Source organism: Odocoileus virginianus, chromosome 29 (assembly GCF_023699985.2).
Source record: "Odocoileus virginianus isolate 20LAN1187 ecotype Illinois chromosome 29, Ovbor_1.2, whole genome shotgun sequence".
Taxonomy (NCBI): domain Eukaryota; kingdom Metazoa; phylum Chordata; class Mammalia; order Artiodactyla; family Cervidae; genus Odocoileus; species Odocoileus virginianus.
Window position 1 is genome coordinate 18,578,992 of NC_069702.1, and position 20,633 is coordinate 18,599,624.

General features: G+C 38.4%; 1 protein-coding gene and 1 long non-coding RNA gene across 13 annotated transcripts in view; one reads left to right on the top strand and one right to left on the bottom strand.

Moving 5' to 3' along the window:
- LIN54 (lin-54 DREAM MuvB core complex component) overlaps positions 1 to 20,633 on the top strand; it is a 63,556-nt gene that overhangs the window by 19,399 nt on the left and 23,524 nt on the right. For 11 of the 12 annotated variants that reach the window (XM_020892855.2, XM_020892858.2, XM_070458236.1 and 8 more), the window contains exon 4: positions 6,715 to 6,857. The exons of the other annotated variant lie outside the window; for it this stretch is intronic. In XM_020892855.2, coding sequence (XP_020748514.2) covers positions 6,715 to 6,857 — 143 coding nt within the window. The remainder of the gene's footprint in view (positions 1 to 6,714; positions 6,858 to 20,633) is intronic. 12 annotated transcript variants of the gene reach the window in all.
- Positions 1 to 20,633, bottom strand: part of LOC110136877 (uncharacterized) — a 42,727-nt gene that overhangs the window by 12,766 nt on the left and 9,328 nt on the right. The window lies entirely within an intron of this gene.

Below are 20,633 nucleotides of genomic sequence, written 5' to 3' on the forward strand. Positions count from 1 at the left end.
TGGAGAAGGAAATAGCAATCCACTCAAGTATTCTTGCCTGGAGAATCCCATGGACAGAGGAGCCTGGCAGGTTACAGTCCATGGGGTCTCAAGGAGTCGGACACAACTGAGCAACTAAGCATTTTGATAACAATAGGCAACTCTGAAGTCAGTGGCAAAGACTTGATCATTTTCCCAGGGCTTTGAATTATATGCAGGGAGGCTTCTCTTTTTTAGCAAGTGAGAGAAGGCATGGGGAGGTGGTTGTTTGAGGGCAGTGTTGGGTAAATTCTCTTTTTGTTCTCTTTTTCTTTTGGTCTTCAGTAGAGATTTGGGGTTATGCAGGATGCTTGTGTCTTGAGGGCTGTCACGGGAGCTAGGTATAGTCCCAGAGGAAAAATTGGAAAGGGTTTAGGTTTAGAGCTGCCTCAGGAACTGGGCTTCAGTTGGCTGAAAGTGAGTAAGGCTTGGATATACTGATGATAAAGGGACCACCAAACCCTTGGAAGGTAGGGTGGGTGGAAGTGGTTAACTAGGAGGACTGTCTCATTGTAGAACTTTACAAGCATCCCTTAAAACTTCTAATTATAAGTGGGGTGGGGGAGTTTGCTAAACAGTTGTGTTTTTGCAGAAGTGTATCTGGGTGAATATTTGGTAATGTCAAGATTGTACCTGTCACATTTGACTGTAATGGATGTATGTCATTGCTGGGTCTTTGGGTCATTTACAGTGTGTTCCACACTAATCATAGCTTCACCTTTTAATTGCAGACATTAGCCCTCCCAAAATGCATAGGGACAGACTTCTATTAAATTTCACTAGGGTTGTGGGCATTAAGTTCAGTTTGGAGGTATAATTTCAACTGTTAACTAGTAGTTCATAGCTTTTAAAATTCATGTAAGCCAAATTTAAACCACCAAAATAGCTCTCCTGTTGAATTGTCTTATCGAGGCGATTCCACTGTCTTTAGGTTGTAGCTAATGATCTTTCAAACTACATTTAGACTGTTTTTTAATGACATTTGGGCTTCTCATAGAACATGAATATCATTTTTCTTTCTTTCAATCAAGATGAACTTAGTGTTCATGAAATTGACTTTTCTGAAATGCAAATCTTGTCACCCCTTGCTTAAAATTTCCTTGGTTACATTCATTTCTTTTCCATTTCCTGGCCTTAAATCATCAGGAATAGGTTCAAAAGCCAGAGCTTGCTTAGCGTTAAAGTCATTTATTATCTAATACATAACCTTTTTCATTTTCACCTTCTATTAGCCCCAGACCTACTGATGTAACTTATTTCTAAGAGATCACCACATTGACCATGTTCTCTTAGAACTTAGGCTCTTGGCAATGTTGGGTTTACCAGAAATGATTTTTGTTTTTGCTTTCCTCGTGGCTGAGTCATCCATTTTATCTTTGGATTATCTCCACTGTCTGGTAATTTTTTGATCCTTAGGTTAGCAAGGTACTCTTTCTCTGACCATCTCCTATGTATTTCCATAAAACTTGGTTATACCTACCAAATACTTAACTTTAGACTTCTGTTATATTTCACAGTGACTTTTAATGTTCGCGTTAGTCTTGATGTATTGTAATACTTGGTTTTCTTACCTGTCTGTCTCCCCTACTATACTTAAGATTTCTCTCAATAGTAATTTTGGATTTTGTTTGCCATCTAGTTTTTAAAAATTAATTATTTTAAAGAATTGTGATAAATATGCATAATATGAAATTGACCATTTTAACCATTGGTGGCTTTAAGTATATTCATGCTGTTATGCAACCATCACCACTGTCTGTCTCTAGGACTTTTCATGTTGCAAAACTAAATCTCCTTACCCATTAAACTACAACTTCTCAATTTCTTCCTTCCCCCAGCCCCTAGCAGAGACTTTCAGTCTCTATCAATTTGACTTTTCTGTGTATCTTGTATAGGTGGAATCAGACAGTATTTTTCCTTTTATGACTAACTTTTTATGAGTCTCTGGTACCTACAGTTTCTGGGACTACATAGACGTGGTCAGTGAATGTGTGTTGTTGAGTGAATATGTGTATCATGGAGTCAGTGTGGTGTGGTATGTTGGAGGAGCTATTTGGAGACTTGGGTTTTGGTCATGGTTCTTCTATTAATTTTCTCCCTGATCTTGGGTAAATATATTTTCTGTTGCTCTTATTTCTTTCTATAAAATGTTGGTCATTTTATAGTTCGATAAAATACAATATTATAACCAATCACTTCACATGACTTTTAAGATGGTTAAATGAGGTACAGAGGTCCTCATTGTCAGAGGTCCTCATTGTCAGAGCTCCCAAGGTAACAAGTTGCTATAGTAGAGCAAACTTCATCAGTGTTAAAATATTTGATAATGAATTAATCTCTTTAGAATTAGTCCTGGCTCAGGTAAGCTAGCTCCTGCCCTCAGCCTGTCCCATCTGTAGCTTTTTGGATTATGTCTCTTGTTTCTTGGACAATATCTGACAGCAGAGTGTGAAATGCCCTACAAATTGATTTCAAAGTGAAACTGTGACTTGTATACTTCTCTGCGTCTGTTGAAGAGCCAAGGATATATGGGGATTTGGACATCAGGAGAAATGCTATCTGGGTGAAAAAAAAGTAGCCCTTCAAAAGAGAATAATTTGAATTTTAAAGGCTATAGAGGGTTCTTGGGAAAATTGATGAAATCCTGAAATATTTTGTCAGAAATAATCTTCTGTGTCATGTGCCCATCAAATAGGATGTGCCATTGTGCTGTCATATTAATTTTCAGAAGAATCCTCCCTCACATTCAACACTTTATTCTAAGAGACAGTGTAGTTGAAATTATAAACAGAATTTTTATGAAATATTAGCCAAAAACTTTTAGAGGTTTTTGTTGTTAATTACAGTGACATTTTTGTCCTTGTTTTAAATGTAATTCACTTTAAGTGGCCTTTTCTTTTGATGTACTTACCCAATTTTATTTTTCATTTTAATTTTTAAAATTCTGCAAAATACTTGAACAAACCATAATCACGTTTTATTACTTATAACAACCTTCTGACTTATATTATTCCTTTGACAATGATAGAATGCTTAAGGTCACACTTTTTATTTTTTAATATTTATTTTTAATTGATTGATGACTGCTTTATGATATTGGTTTGATTTCTGTCGTATGTCAACATGAATTAACCATAGGTATACATATGTCCCCGTCTTGAATCTCCCTTCCACCTCCCTTGCATTCCCACCCGTCTAGGTTATCACAGAGTAAGTGGCCTTTTTTTGGTCCCAATTATCCTCAGGAATTGGAGATTTTACATATATGTTTCCTGAAATGTATGTAATGCTTAACAAATAAGAAATTGTAGTAATAGCCATAAAACTGAACATTTTATAAAAATGTGTCATTATTGGTAGTTTCTTTTCTTAAAATAATGATTGTTAGGGCTTTAGGCTTTATCCCACAGGTATCAGTTTTGGAAATCAGAACATATAAACATGCTACTTGAGGCAGGCTCCACACTTGAGGGTGGCCTTCTAAAAATATTTGATACAGATTCATTTAGTTTCTATAGAATTGACTTACTTAGTTATGATGTCAGTTCAGTCGCTAAGTCGTGTCTCACTGTTTGTGACCCCATGGACTGCAGCACGCCCGGCTTTACTGTCCTTCACCATCTCCCAGAGCTTGCTCAAACTCGTGTCCAGTGAGTCAGTGATGCCATCCAACCATCTCATCCTCTGTCGTCCCCTTTCCCTCCTGCCTTCAATCTTTCCCAGCATCAGGGTCTTTTCCAATGAGTTAGTTCTTTGCATCAGGTGGCCAAAGTATTGGAGCTTCAGCTTCAGCATCAGTCCTTCCAGTGAACACTCGGGACTGATTTCTTTAGGATGGACTGGTTGGATCTCTTTGCTGTCCAAGGGACTCTCAAGAGTCTTCTCCAACACCACAGTTTAAAAGCATCAATTCTTCAGCGCTCAGCCTTCTTTATGGTTCAGCCCTCACATCCATACATGACTACTGGAAAAACTATAGCTTTGACTAGACGGACCTTTGTTGGCAAAGTAATGTCTCTGCTTTTTAATAAACTGTCTAGTTTGGTCATAGCTTTCCTTCCAAGGAGCAAGTGTCTTTTAATTTCATGGCTACAGTCACCATCTGCAGTGATTTTGGAACCCAAAAAAATAAAGTCTGACACTGTTTCCCCATCTATTTGCCATGAAATGATGGGACCAGATGCCATGATCTTAGTTTTCTGAGTGTTGAGTTTTAAGCCAACTTTTTCACTCTCCTCTTTCACTTATATCAAGAGGCTCTCTAGTTCTTTACCCTCTGCCATAAGGGTGGTGTCATCTGCATATCTGAGATTATTGATAGTTCTCCTTGCAGTCTTGGTTCCAGCTTGTGCTTCATCCAGCCCAGCATTTCTCATGATGTACTCTGCATATCAGTTAAATAAGCAGGGTGACGGTATGCAGCCCTGACATAGTCCTTTTCCAATTTGGAACCAGTCTGTTGTTTCATATCAGGTTCTTACTGTTGCTTCTTGACCTGCATACAGATTTCTCAGGAGGCAGGTAAGGTGGTCTGGTATTCCCACCTCATTAAGAATTTTCCACAGGTTGTTGTGATCCATACAGTGAAAGGAGTTTTGGTAGGATTTGCTAGGATTTGGGGTTTTTTTTAGCCTAGTTATGATGTAAGTCAGGCTAGAAGAACCCTAGCAAAGCTCTCAGCTGAAATTCACTAAGGAATATGTCTGTAATATAAAATGTAATAAGGAAGTAAAAGAAATTTTTTAAAATAAATTTATTTAAAATAATTTTAAAATTCATAAATGCCCAGTAAAACTTAACTCATTTTTTAAAAAGATAGGTGTACTATTACATTGCTGTTAGTAATAGCCCTTACATGCTAACTCTTACATGCTCTTTCTCTGTTAAGTCCCCCCTTTTTTCCCTCTCTCCCTCTCTTTCATCTACTACTAATAGTTGTTGTTTTGTTTTCAGTACTGCTCTAAGTCACGTTCGACTCTTTGCGACTCCATGGACTGTAGCATACCCGGCTTCTTTGTCTGTCCTTCACGGTCTCCTGGAGTTTGCTCAAACTCATGTCCACTGACTCAGTGATGCCATTGAATCACCTCATTCTCTATTGCCACCTTCTCCTCCTGCCCTCAAATCTTCCCAAACATCAGGGTCTTTTCTAATGAGTCGGCTCTTCACGTCAGGTGGCCAGAGTATTGGAGCTTCAGCATTATTCCTTCCAATGAGTATTCAGGGTTGATTTCCTTTAGAATTGACAGGTTTGATCTCCTTGCCTTCCAAAGTCATAGCATCTAAAGGGATCTTAGAGATACTTTAGTTATCTATCCTCTCTGTTTCTTTACTGCTTGAGTTTCCTCTTTAGCCAGTGGATTTGATTATCCAGCATCTGTTTCGTAGATCTTCAGTGAGTAGGAACTCACTCATTAAAACAGTCATGTCAACTGGAAATTTTTGTTGGAAGTTCTTCCTTACTGATAGACTGAAAATTTTCTGTTCCTATATATTAGTGCTGTGCAGCTCATAGATAACAGATGGTCCTGATCCTTCAACTTGACAGCCTGGATCAGTCAGGATAACCTTGGTTTTTCTGCCATAGTAAACAGTCTAACTCTCAGAAGTTAAAGAAGTTTTATTTTAGAGTTTTACTTCAGGGTTATCTACATATCTGTGGTGGGTTAGAAAGGGGTGGATCTCTTCTCATCATGGTCACTCAAGGACCCAGACTGACAGAGGAACCACCATCTCAGCTGTGGAAGGAGGGAGGGCCTGGGAGGGTCTGCCTAGGCAGTAAATGATACACATCACTTCTGCCCACAATCTGTTGGTCACAACTAGTCACATGGCCTGAATCTCACCACAGGGAAGGGGGGGGGTAGGAAGGGCAGTCCTACTGTGTGTCCAGAATGGTGGGGACACCAGAAGGGTGAATGGCACCATCGCCGAGTCTTTCAGGAATTTGGAGGAGTTGTCACATCTTTGTAATCCTCTCCTACCTAGGATAAAAATCCCTAATATTTCGACTCCTCATCATCTGATTTCCAGTTCCGTTAGTCATCCAGGCACAGTGTAGTTTTTCTCTGTTATTCTGGAAGTATATTTCCAGACTGTTCAAGTTAGCCCAGTAACTGCCTGTTTTATAGGTGTGGCCTTAGATCGTATGCTGAGGTTTAAGTCCCAACAGGAAGAAGCCGAGGCAGAGAACAGAGACTGAAGCTTTAAGGCTGGGAGCCACGTCCTGACTTTGGGAACCCCTTTCACGGACATGCTGCATGCTTTTCTGAGCGCATTTTCTGACAGGCATCACTTCACAGTGTTGATGAGGCCCTCCTCTGGTGGTCCAGTGCTTTCACTGCAGGGTGCAGCTTCAGTCCCTGATTGGAGAGCTGAGATCCCCAGAGCGGGCAAAAAACCCCCACAAAACAGTTTTGATGAGAATGTGGGCAGAGTTGTTTTTGTGGACTTTCATAAGGTGGTATTAAGATGCTAAGTGTTACTAAGAAGCATTGTTTTGTTTCTTTCTGTCTAGGTTCATCATAGTTCATTAGGTTCACCATGGTTCATTAGACCTCCTTATGTGTTTCAGTTCATATGTGGCTACATGTGAAGTATTGAACATATGTACTGCAGTGGGTGTAAATCATCACCACATTCGTTTTTATACATTATTAAAAAAAGTCAAACTGATGTGCTGCCTCTCATTTGCAGGTAGGGTTCTTTCACAGTCTACTCCGGGGACTCCATCAAAGACCATAACAATATCTGAAAGTGGTGTTATTGGATCAACTTTAAATTCTACAACACAGACACCAAATAAAATAGCCATCTCACCTTTGAAATCGCCAAATAAGGTAAAAAAAAAAAAGAATTAGCCACAAATGCCAAGTATTGTGGTTAATGACTTTATTTATATTCCCAAAGAATTAATAGGTATTTGGTGAACACCAGATTTAGTGATCAAGAATGTGTGACAGATAAAAAACTTTAAACGCTTAGTAACACAGTAGTCATTTTGCATGCTAAGATGATTTCCATGGCCCATGTGAATGTGGGTACAACATAAATCTTTTGAATGAAGTAGTTTATGTAAGTGTGTGATTCCTCTTCAGTTTATATTTGTGCACAATTATTTTCTTTGGGTCAGTCACCTATATAGTGACTGTAAAATGCTAAATGCAGGTTTTTTGAAAGTAGGATATTGATGTCTTCTGCTTAAGCTGTCCTTGATTTTATAGAGAGCTGAGATTTTGCTGGGTAACACAGCACCCAGAGTACTAGAAATTTCCATTAAATGCTGGTTACCATATTACTGGGTTAACACAGTTCATTCAAAGCATTTGAAAACTTGTCATAATTTGTTTTCATTTTAACAGTGTGAAGTAACTATCATTTTAGGTGAAGTAGGTAGTCTTAGCTCACTTTCCTAAAATGTACAGATGTCATTATATAGCACAGCATTTTGAAAAAAGTATATTGGAATGGATATGTTCAAGGGAAAAGCCAGGATTCTGTTCTGTAAGGTGCCACCCTTGGGATTCTGGAAACACACTACCATTTGTACCTGCCTTTTCCCTTAACTTGTTACTCTATTCATGAATAGAACGAATGTTAAATGTTTGCCTTACATGTTTAAAAGGTCTAACTGTTGGCTTCTGTTTCAGTAAGACTTGACTATAAGGTATAAATATGGTATCTATTACAGTTTATTAAAATTATCTCCTACCTGCATAATAATACAGATAATTATTTACTTAAATGGAATGAATTTAACAGAAATTCTGAGTGCTTACTGTGTTTTCTTCATAGTGATACGCTAGGCATAAAAGCATAGATAAGCTTTGAGTTTCAGGTAGTTGAGTAGGCAAGTTAGACTTAAAAGTTAAAAATTACTCTACGAGATTGTCACGGTTACGAGTGGATTGATGAGCCCCACTGTGTGTGTCGGGTTTTTGTACAAAGGCTGCTGTTCCTAAAAGGTCTTAACCTGAAAGGTGGTTTGGGCCTTGGCTGTAGGTGAATTGAGGTAATACTTTACATGAAAGCATAAAAGCACGGCCCATGTATAAATGTAGTGTCGGGAGCTACATTGCTTTGGTAGTGTGAAAGCTGAGGGTGCTAAGGTCAGAAGCAAGGTTTCGCTGCCCTCAGGGGAGTTTGGATTTTACTGTTCTTAAAGACTTGCTGTGACTTCCCATTGCTTCTAGGACAATGGGTCTCAACCTTGTCTGCACTTTAGAGTCATCTGGGGAGCTCTGATAAATACCAGGGCCTGGTTCTTATCCCCAGGGCTTCTGTTTTAATTGGTCTGGAGTTAGGCCTGGTATCAGGAATTTTTACACTAAGTGATTCTAAAGGGGCAGCCTAGATTGAAAACAACTGCTGTGGGATAATGTGAAATTTGCATTTTTAAAAAGATGACTCTTGTAGCATAATGAAAGATAGTTTGGAGAAAGATAAGCCTGGATTGTGGAAGAGGCCAGTTAGGTTAGTTATTCTCAATCTTGGCTGCACTTGCAAAGCGCCTGGGGACCTCTTGGAAAACCTCATGGCTGGCCTCTGTGTGATCCCGTTTAAATCAGTCTCTAGGCTGGGGCCTAGGTATTTAAAACAATATTTAAAAATTGTAAGGTGTAGGCCACACAACATTGTAAAGCAGTTATACTCAAATTAAAAAATAATAACAATAAAGTGTAGGCCAGGATAGAGAATCAGTAAATTAGATTATTATAGTACTTCAGATTCGAGCTAGATTAGTAGCTCAAGGGCCAGGGAGAAGAGATGTGTTTTAAGACATAATGGCCAGGGTGTTCAGAAGAGGGAGACTCTGGGGGATGACTCCTAGATTCCTAACTTGAGTAACAAGAGTAGGTGGTGGCACTGTGGACTGGTATATGGGCTGTATCTGATAGCATACAAGTAAGAACTTGCTTTATTTTCCTTTTATCCTTGACTTTAGCCCTGTTGAGTCTTCCTTCCCTGCCTCTTTGACAAGACATCATTTTTACTATAAGAATGAGCCTTATTGGGATGGTTAAATTTAAAGGTATGAAAAGTCTACTCCAAATCTTGCATCCAGTTGAATGAGGTTACTTACACCTAATCACGACTCAGGGTCCATGCAGTGGGGGGGTATTATGTGTTACTTCGCTCTTTTGCTTCCTCCCTCTTTCTGCATTTGGCTTCTGATTGGCAGGAAGATTAGAAGAGAAAGGACAAACTTTTACGTGACTGGGACTGTTGTCGTCCAGCTGCCGGTACCCTCTGTGGCAGGTGTCCAAGTGTGGCCTTTAGAGTTGTGCGTTTAGGATGGTTTCTGCAGGCCCCATGGTGTGCCCATGTTGCCCAGGTTCCTGTCTGGAACACGCCCAACTGCCTTTGGCAGTCTTCTCGCTCTCTCTTCCTCCTGTAGTCCACCTACAGCCTATGTTACTGCTGAATATCCTTCCTCAAGATGGCACATGTCTTTGGCCTAGCAAATGCTTTATCCCTTCCACAGCATCTCGTTGGCGAATGGGAAACCTATAGAACCCTGTGGTGGAACCGTAGCTCCTCTAGCAGTGGTCCTCTGTGTCCTTGCTCTGCTGTTTAGAAGCTCCTTCCAACCTCTTTTTTTAAAATTACTTACTTATTGATTACTTTCGGCTGTGCTCGAAAGCTTCTCTAGCTGTGGTGAGCGGAGACTATTCTTCGTCACGGTAAGTGGACTTCTCACTGCCGTGACTTCTCTTGTTGCAGAGCACAGACTCTGGGCACGCAGGTAGTTGGAGCTCATGGGCTCAGTAGTTGTGGCTTTTGGGCATGAGGGATCTTCCCGGACCAGGGATCAAACCCATATCCCCTGCGTTGGCAGGCAGATTCTTATCTACTGCACCACCAGGAAAGTCCCTCCATCTAACCTCTTGCTTTTTACAGGCTGGGACCCGTGTTCACATAAGGCCTAAATTCCTGGGGATGTATGTCAGGTCCTCCTGGCGGCTAGACCCAAATGGGCTTAAGAGTTCCTTTATCCCAGTATATCACCAGCCAGACATTGAGATGACAAGTTTCCCAGTCTGTCCCAGAGATTTTCTGGGGGAACTCCTGCCCTTGTTCTCACTAAGGTATAAAGCTCTAGTGTTATCTATGTTTATGAATTCACTTCTGTTTCTAGTCTGTTTTGTTTCATTTTCGATAGGCAGCAGGTGGATAATAGGGGTACTGTCTTTTAGCAACTCACTCTGGCATGGATGGTTTGGTTTTTTTAGAGAATAGGGGAGTTTATCACTTGTCATTCTCAGCTTTGAAGGTTGCACTAGAGCCACATTTTAAAACAGGAGAGAACTCCCTTATCCCTTTATCCTAGAGAGGAAGGAATAGCTGGCTTGGGCAAAAAGATACTGTTTAGCTCTTGAAGCTGTTTGTCATTGAAGTGCCCACTGCCTGTCTAAAGGAGGATGTCCATTAGGAAGCTGAATATAGGTAGGGGCTAAAACTGGGCATATGGATGAAGTCAGCCAGGGAGCATGAGGTTGTGTGTGGAGTGAAAAGAAAGGCAGGACTGAACCACAGAATATTAAGAGTGGGTAGAAGAAAAGAAGCCAGTGGAAGAGAAGGAATAAGAGAGGTAGAATGAGAAACTTAAAAAAGTGGGAAGGGAAGATGGTCTCAAATTTCAGATGTTAAGACAAATCAGTCAGTTAAGAAAAAGACTGAAAAATCAGGATTTGCTGGAGATGTCCTTGCTCCCATTAATCGAAAGTGGTCAAAAGAAACCTCAAACACCCATCCTTCCTTCCCTGTCAGCACTTACAATCTGACCATCATCGTCCTTGAATCTGCCAGGACTTCTCTCATTATTTATTCCTGTTTATATGGTACTGGCTATCATCAAAAGAGCCAGACTCCTCGATTACCTTTCCTTTCCCACAGCTGATCTCTTTTGAAGTTGTCAGTATCTTCTGCCTCCTTACCCACTACCCACCCCCAACTCTTGAAACCCTCCCCCTTTATGGGGTTCATAAGCAAAATAATCCCCTAAACCCTCAACCTCTTCACCGAAGATCCCTTTATCTTTTTCTCTAATAGATAACCTGACTCTTCCTGATGGCACTGTTTCCCCTGCAGACCTCTTGAGGACGGACTGTGCTTTCGCCCTTTATGCCATGGAGCCTGGAAGCGGGGACCTATTATGTGTCCAGATGTGTGTTTTGTTTCTGTTCTTTTCTTTTTAAAGTGCATGCATGCATGCTAAGTCATTTCAGTCATGTCCAACTCTGCGATCCCATGGACTGTAACCTGCCAGGCTCCTCTGTCCATGAATCCTGGGATTCTCCAGGCAAGAATACTGGAGTGGGTTGCCATTCCTTCTTCAGGGGATCTTCCCGACCCAGGGATCAAACCTGTGTTACTTAACTTCTCTTGCATTATCAGGTGGGTTCTTTATCACTACGCCAAAAGTGCATATGTGTCTCAATTTTAAAGCTTCTTGGACCGCTGATTTATTGTCTTTTATTTTTGGAAAACTTTGGACCATATCTCTTCAAATCTTTTTCCTGCCTCATTCTTTCTTTCTCTTTATTCCAAAGTGCTAGACTGAGATCATTCGGAAGCTCCTGGATGCTCTGTTCTGCTTCCTCCCGCTTTTTCTTTGTTTCACTTGGGTCATTTCTGTTGACCCGTCTTCAGATTAATTAATTCTTTCCTCATTTGTGTGGAATCTGCTTAAGGGCCCACTAAAGGACTTCTTCATCCCTGATAATTGTGTTTATCGTATTTCTATCATTTCCATTTGGCTCTTTATTATAGTTTCCGTCTCTCTACTGACACTCCTCTCTGTTCATTGTGTGCTGTTTTCCTTCCCCCAGGCCTGTTAACATTTTGATCCTAGTTATTTTAAAGTCCTTATCTGATGGTTGCAGCATTCAGGTTATCTTTAAGTCTGGCTTTCATTTTAGAATGCCATCTGGACCTTTTTTTTTTTTTTTTAAAAAAAAAAAAAAAGCTTATACATTCAGAATGGGGAAATTATTCTATGAAAGGTGAATAACTTAGCACAGCACTGAAGCTGGGTTGTTGATTCTTAGGAAACCTGATTAGAAAGACTTCAGGACAGTTAAATTTTTGGATACCTGGAGTTCAGAAAATGTAAAGATTTGTAGAGTTTGGGTCCTGGAAAATTGGATCAAAGAAACAAGGGTTAGAAACCTCAAAACCCTTTCTTTCCCACTAATTTGGTCTTAGAGTAACTAAATACTCTCTTGTAAGGCCTGGTCACTGTTTACCTGATGTGGATGGGTTCTTTTTTTTTTTTTCCCCTATCTTTATAATGAGCACAAATAACATTTTCAAAATATCCTGCTCTTTACCTTTAAAAGTCTATGGAAATTATCCTGGACATCCTTGAATCTACCTTATTCACACTCTTGTCAGTTTTTTTCTCCTACCCAGGGGAGTGCTCCTCTTTTTTGGCCTTATTTGGCAAACAGGGAAGATCTGTTGGTAATTGAATCATCACATAGCCATTTAGGATGCAGAATGTACTTCAGTCCCAGGGGAGGAATTTCACAGCATAAGCTGTGTACAAATGAAAAGTTTCTTATTCTGAAATCTATGACCAGTACAACTTCTTGAACTCTTTCTACTTCTGAGTCTTCTAGCTCTTCTGTAAAGCTTCTATAATTAAACTCTAGATTCAACATTTTACTATCATTGCTTTATCATTTATTTAACCCATCCTACTCTCCAGTAATCATTTTATTTTTAAAATGCATTTCAAAGTAAGTTGCACATATTCAGTATACTTCTCCCCCCATATTCCAAGCATACCATTAACTAGAATTCTCTGTTTGTTTAGAGGGTTTTCTTTTTCGTTTTGGGGAAAAATTCACATTTACTGAAATATGCAAATCTTAAAGGTACAAATATGCAAATCTTAAACATTCAGATGTTTTCAGCTAAAATGTATATGTCTATACAACAAAAAAATTGTCTGTTAAGATAAAGTACATTATCACCACCATAAGAAGTTAATAACTAAAAAAATGTCTTTTCCTATTTCTGAATGTATTACGGTAAACAGTGCACCTGTCATGTGGTAGGTTTTGGTCATATTTCCCAGAAACTGATAAATGAATGACTGCAGATTATTAAAGATTATTTTGCTAGTAGTTCAGATAGTTTCCAGTTTTTTTCCCTACTAAATTGAAGGATGACATAAGTTTATAAATCATTAGAAATAATTTTTGACCGTAGAATACAATGTGATTTTGGGTATAAAACTCAGAAGAAATTCTAAGTATTAATGTATATTATTATACGTTAAATATCTTTCTGTTCATATATATAGATTTATGAAAATAATGTTTTTCAGTGTTTACTTAAAAACAGAAATAGAATTGATGCTGAACTCTCACTCTAGTGATATATAATATACATTTATGGATACAGGAAATAATCTTTTAAAATGAGTCCCATCATCTTATGGAGCGATGCGTTCCAATAAAATTTTTTTATTGTAATGATCACAATTTATAATGTATTTGTTGTTTTCAATGTATACAATAACTGTATTATGAACTCAGTCAAGACAAAATTATTTAACACGTAGAGTTTTACATAAAGGGTAATGTGTGTGCTCAGTCATGTCTGACTCTTTACAACCCCATGGACTGTATCCCGCCCGGCTTCTCTGTTCATGGGATTCTCCAGGCAAGAATACTGGAGTGGGTTGCCATTCCCCTCTCCAACATCAGGGTGATACAAAATGTCTTTAAATTTTCAGTTTATACACACCTTTTTGTTTCAAGAGAATTATGATAAAAGAATTTCAAGGATAAAAATGTTACACTAGAATAAAATTTTTAGAGGATATGGAATTCAAACACAAGTTCATAGAGAAAATGGAATAATGTAAATTTCTGACTGCTAAAGAGTTCTTTATTTATATTTTAAAAAATGTAATAGATGCTGATGAGTATCAAATCACTATGTTGATTTGGTTCCATTGAATACATTTTAAAAAGTAATGTGACAGTTTTATTTTTTAAATGCTAATATTTATAATGGGCTGGAAATTACAGTAAACCGAATGATGTGCTCAGTCTCCCGGAAGGTAATCTCCATTCCAGCCGACTGGAACAGGGAAAAATCGGGAAAAAGGTACATGTTGGTCGGCTTATGGACCAGACCAGATGCATGGTGCATTTTTCACTTCACTAGCTAAAGGTCTTGTGGCCTTACTTGACTGCAAGGGAGCCTAGGAAATGTAACCTGATTGTATGCCTAGGAAGCAGAAGAGAATATGGATTTTGGTTAGCAGTAAGCAATTCTATACCATAATTGTCCATATATAGAGTAAGTAGTGCTATATTAACAAATTGACATTAATTAGGCAAAAAACTGGAAAGCTGAACAATAATGAAGATTTCCTGTTATTAAGAGTCACTCTTGGAGACTTCCCTGGCAGTCCAGTGGTCAAGTCTCCACACTTCCAGGGCAGGGGGTACGTACAGGTTGGATTCCTGATCAGGGAACTAAGATCCCACATGCTGCATGGTGTAGCCAGTAAATAGACAGTCACTCTTTCCTTCCTGTTTATGAATGGCTGTCAGTTGGTCAGTGTGTGCTGGGTACTGAGGCTGTGGAAACTATGGAAGAGCTTACGGTGGTTGGTCAGACAGAATTGAATGCATGTAAAATAATAATGAACAATGAAATAGGTGCTCAGTTGTGTGTATAGGCAAGGTGAGGTGAAACTAAAGAGAAAAGAAAAAGAAGTCCTGGCATTCCTTCATTTTCCACTCAGCAATACCTTCCGTGTGTTAGGGGCTGTACATTTTGGGGAAATAGAACAAAAGCAGACATGTGGGACCTAAAGTCTGTGGAGGTGCAGGAGGGAGTGTGACAGAAATGACTTTAAATGATATACAAAAATATAAAATTATAAAAGCTCAAGTGATGACGTGAGCTCCTATAAGGATTCAGCTGCAGTTGGGATGATCAGAGAAGGCATCCCTGAGCTGAGATTTTTTTAATGGGTAGAATTGGAGTGGATGTCAGCCACAAGAGTGAAAGATTGGAGGTAAAAATACTTATAATGTATGAATATGTATACCTATGAGAGTACATGCATACAGAGTAGTAACATAGCTACTCTGATTGGAATTAGTAATCCTTTGCAGGCAGTGGAGAACATGTAAGGATAGGGTTAGATTTTGGATAATTTTCAAAACCAAGCAAATTTAGACTTAATTTTGTCATTAAATGGAGACTTATAAAATGTCTCTAATTACTTAGGCAGTGTTTGTGTGGTGGAGTCAAAGCAGGTAGAGATGAATCATGAGCTGATTTTGAATTTGTTTTACATACATCCAGGAAAGAAGTGATATGAGCAATAACGTTATTGGGAAGTTGAGAGAACACTTTTGGGACAGAGGTTTCAGAAGTTGATAGCTTCTGCTTTTGCTGTGAGTCTCTTAAATGAGTTGGGGATGGTCCTGTGAGTACAGTTTGAAGTGAAGGGAATCTGTTTTCCTGATAAACTTTAACATAGGTTGTTTCAAGATTGATTAAGAGTTAGAGTTAGGGTGACTGCAGGTTCTAGTACCATTAATTCAATTGCTTGAGTTACTTTCTAGATAAATAGGTTTCTCATATCAGCACCCATCAGCAGAGAGTTTCTTTTCTATGTTACTATGTTGGTTTTGTTTTTATACTTTTATAATTAGTGATGTTTGAATGCCTGTGGGGTCCTGTTGCAATATTATTAAAAACTTTTTTACTATGGAAATTTATAATATGCTAAAAAGTTAGAATAGTATAATTAACCCCTGTGTACCCTTCATCCAACTTTGGAATTCTCCACTATTATGTTATCATCTATAACAGTTCCCACTTTTTAAAAAAGTCAATCATGTCATTTTATCTGTAGGTATTTTGTTATATATATAAAAGATAGGGACACTTTTTCTTTTAACTTATTCACATTCCATTAATGCCATTAAATACCTAGTTAATTCACATTTCTGCAGGCACCTGAATTTTTACACTGTGCTTGAACTTGGGATACAGAAAAGTTTATGAATGATTGCTGTTTCTCTTACTTTCCTCATCTTCCTTTTTTCCTCTTGCCCTTTAAAAAAAAAATCAAGTTGTTTACCTCCTATATTTTTCATAGCCTGGAGTTTGCTGGTTTCGTCGCTATGGTACCGTTTAGTTTTGAGAATTTCTGGAATACAACTCAGATGACTCCTATATCTTCAGACCTTAGCATGTGTTTTATAGGTATTTTCTTCCAGTCTTCGGTTTCTCTTTTTATTTTTTTAACTGTCCTTTACAGAGCAGAAATTTGTTTTAATGAAGTTTGACTCATCAGTTTTTTCTTTCATGGCTTGTACTTTTGGTATTGTATCTAAAAAGTCATCACCAAACCCAGGGTAACCTAACTTTTCTCCTGTTATCTTCTAGGAGCTTTGTAGTTTAGTTTTATAGTTTTAGGTCTGTGATCCATATGTGAAAAATATCAGATCTGTGATGAAATTCACTTTTTGTGTGTGGATGTCCTGTTTTCCCAGCATCATTTGTTGAAAATACTCTTTCTCCATTGAATTGCCTTTGTTCCTTAGTCAGAGGTCAGTTGGCTCTGTGTATGGGTCTACTTCTGTGCTCTCTAGTTTATCAGTCATTTTTAGTTTGCCAACATAACTGATTTAAAGATCTCAAATAGATTTGTATTTTAAAAAATTCTTCGTACTTGTGTGTCTTCTGGACTCTTCCTCTGAACTCCGATGCTCTTTGGATGGTTTCTCTTTTTTGTTTGTTTGGGAACTAAACAAGCTCATAGCATATTATGTAAAGTACTCCTTTGTTATCAATGTGGTTACAAAACTTTTTCTCAGTTGGTTTCATCTTTTTATTCTTGCCAGACATTCTGCACATTAAATTTGTCAAAATAGTGTCTTCAGTTGTGAATTTTGAGTTTTTGATCTATGCTTAGGTAAGTCTTCCTTACTCCCAGTATTTTATTTATCCATTAAAAAGTTATTATCTGGTTTTATGTAATTATTTTCCATATAATATTTTATTACAAATTAAGCACAAGAACAAGTAGATTTATTCTTGTTTTTTAAGCATGATGGAATGGTTACATTTATATTCACCTGTCTACCAGTTTGATCCTGACTGATTTATATAACACATCTTGCAGGATGGGCATCTAATTTTTATATTGTGGTAAAATACACACAGCATAAAATATGCCATCTTTGTATATATTTGTAGGTGTTGAGTTCAGTGGTATTAAGTTCATTCATATTGTTGTCCTTTCTTCTCCATCATCCATCTCCAGAGCACTTTCCGTCTTGGAAAACTGAAGCTCTGTACCCATTCTTCCCTCTCCATAGCCCTTGACAGCCACTAATCTATTTTCTGTCACTGGAATTTTGGCTAGTCTACTTCATAAAACTGAGATTATAGATCATTTGTCCTTTATTTGTTATTGGCTTATTTAACTTAGCACAGTGTCCTCAAGGTTCACCAGTCAGAATTTCCTGCCTTTTTAAGGATAATGAATGCTTCATTGTATGTATATTCATTTGTGGAGGGACTCTTGGATTGTTTCCATATTTTAGCTCTTGTGATTAATGTTACTATGAACATAGGTGTACAAATATCTCTTGGAGACCCTGCTTTGAATTCATTTCTTTAAAATCTCTCTAATAACGTGGTCCTTTTTTTATTCAATTTAAAAAAAAATATTTTTAACTGAGGGATAATGGAGTCATTTCTAATGAGGTGTATGAACCTAGAGCCTATTATACAGAGTGAAGTAAAAAAGAGAAAAACAAGTATCATATATTAATGTGTATATATGAAATCTAGAAAGATGGTACTGATGGATCTATTTGCAGGGCAGCATAACTTTAATTGTATATATTATAATTCCCTGGTAGCTCAGCTGGTAAAGAATCTGCCTGCAATGCAGGAGACCCTGGTTTGATTCCTGGGTTGGGAAGATCTGCTGGAGAAGGGATAGGCTACCCACTCCAGTATTCTTGGGCTTCTCTTGTGGCTCAGCTGGTAAAGAGTCCACCTACAATGCAAGAGACCCGAGTTCGATCCCTGGGTTGGGAAGATCCCCTGGAGAAGGGAAAGGCTACCCACTCCAGTATTCTGGCCTGGAGAATTCCATGGACTGTATAGTCCATGGGGTTGCAAAGAGTGAGACATGACTGAGAGACTTTCACTTTCACTTTCAGTGGGATGCAGACAGAGAGAACAGAGCTATGGACATGGGGGAGATGGAGGGGGTGGGACAAATGGAGAAAGAAGCATGGAAGCATATACACTACCATATGTAAAATAGGTAGCCAGTGGATATTTGCGGTATGGCTCAGGGAACTCAAGCAGGGGCTCTGTAACAACCTCGAGGGGTAGGATGGGGTGGGAGCTGGGAGGGAGGTTCAAGAGGAAGGGGACGTACGTATACCTATGGCTAATTCATATCGATGTACTGCTTTCGGTTCTTTTGAGTGTATACCCAGAAGCTGAATTTCTGGATCATATGGTAATGCTATGTTTAGTGTTTTGAGGAACCACCACACTGGTTCCCACAGTAACTGTTCTGTTTCACATTCCCACCAGCAATGCACAAGGGTTCTCATGTCTTTGTGTTCATGCCAACACTGTTTTTCTGATAGTAGCCATCCTAGTGTATGTGAGGTGGTATATCATTGGAGTTTTCATCTTTCACTAATGATTAGTGATGTTCAAGTATTTTTTCATGTATTTATTAGTCATTGTATATCTTCTTTGTTGTTCATTCACTCAGTCGTGTCCAGCTCTTTGCAACCTCATGGACTGCAGCATGCCAGGCTTCGCTGTCTTTTACTGTCTCCTGGAGTTTGCTCAAACTCATGTCCATTGAGTTGATGATGCCCTGATGGTTTAGTCGCTAAGTTGTGTTCAACTCTTGTGATCCCATGGCCTACCAGGCTCCTCTGTCCATGGGATTTTCCAGGCAGAAATACCAGAGTGGTTTGCCATTTCCTTCTACAGGGGATTTTCCTGATCCAGGGATTGACCCCAGGTTTTCCTGCACTGCAGGCAGATTCTTTACCATCTGAACAACCAGGTGATGATATTTTGGAGAAATGTAAATTCAGATTCTTTGCCCATTTTTTTAATTGATTCATTTGCATTTTATAAGTTTCCTCTATATTCTGGATCTCAGTCTCCCATTAGACATATGATATGCAAATTTCTGCTGTTCTGTGAGTTACCATTTTACTCTGTTGACAGTGTCTTTTGAGGCATAAAATTTAAAAATAGCTGCAACAGCTAGGGTGGAAGCATAGAGTCCTAAACAGTGAACCACAAGGGAATTCCCTGCTTTCTGGTTTTATAAGACTGCTGCCTCCTAAAGCACATTGTCTAAACTTACCTGATATGGTCATTTGACCCTTTCCTTGAATGCTCCCATAGATTCTAACACATCACATTTAACTTACTTATCTTTGTCACTGTAACTGTGAATAAAGCATAAATTAGGTTAATATCCATGGAAAATTGGCAAATGAACACCTTACATCGTTTTCGCAACATTTCACCAGTGAATACATCAGTGCCAAGAGTTGTAGTATGCATTCCAAGGTTTGCCTCTGTCTTTAGTCCTGTAACATTTATGCGATCTATCTTTTCTCATTTTCTCATTTGTCTCTTAGAGCTTGAAAGCATTTTTAAGCTTTCAAATTGGTAGGTTTGTTTTAGTAACCAAAGTTTGGAAATTAGGGTAATATAAACATAGTTTTTTCATGATGATAAGGTCTATAAACATTCTGTCACAAATTTCTAAAAAGTGTATTAAGATGGAACCCTATAAATTCCTGATTTCAAACTATATTATAAAACTGTAATAGTCAAAACAGTGTGGTATTGATGTAAACACAGAGAAATTGATCAATGAACAGAATAGAGAGCCCAGAGATAAACTCACATGTATGTGATCAATTAATTTGTAAGAAAGGAGCCAAGAATATATGGTCGGTATTGGGAAACAGGGACAGCCACATGCAGAAGAATGAAACTGAACCACACACAAAATTTAACTCAAATTAAAGGCCTGTTTGTAAGACCTGAAAGTATAAAACTCTTAGAAGAAAACATAGGAGGTGGTAAGCTCCTTGACATTGGTCTTGGCAGTTTTTAATTAAGTTTGGGAAACATACACCATACCAGTCTAGGAGATCTGTCATGCTCTTTGGCATATTAAAGACTCTAAGAACTCCCATAGCAAAGGCGTTTGTCTAACTTTGTTTACCTCAGGGCTTCATAATTAATGTGACAAAAGTAGATTGTTTAATGTACTACCTGATCTTGAAGAGCTTATGTTTAAAGAACAAGCTTTAAAGAACAACAAGTTTAAAGAATGAACTTTAGTAAGTGGTACCTAACCAGCATTGAGGAAAGTACTATTCTGATTTTGCAGTTGATTAAACAAATAGCATCTTAATATCTGTTCAAAACGGTGAGATTTGTGCAGGTGTCCCAAAGCAGTATAAGAATTTCATTCACTGGTAACGTTCTCCCCTGCACAGATAGAGACAAAGGTATAAAGAAGCATTCGGTTGCTTGACAGAGTATACGCAAGATTG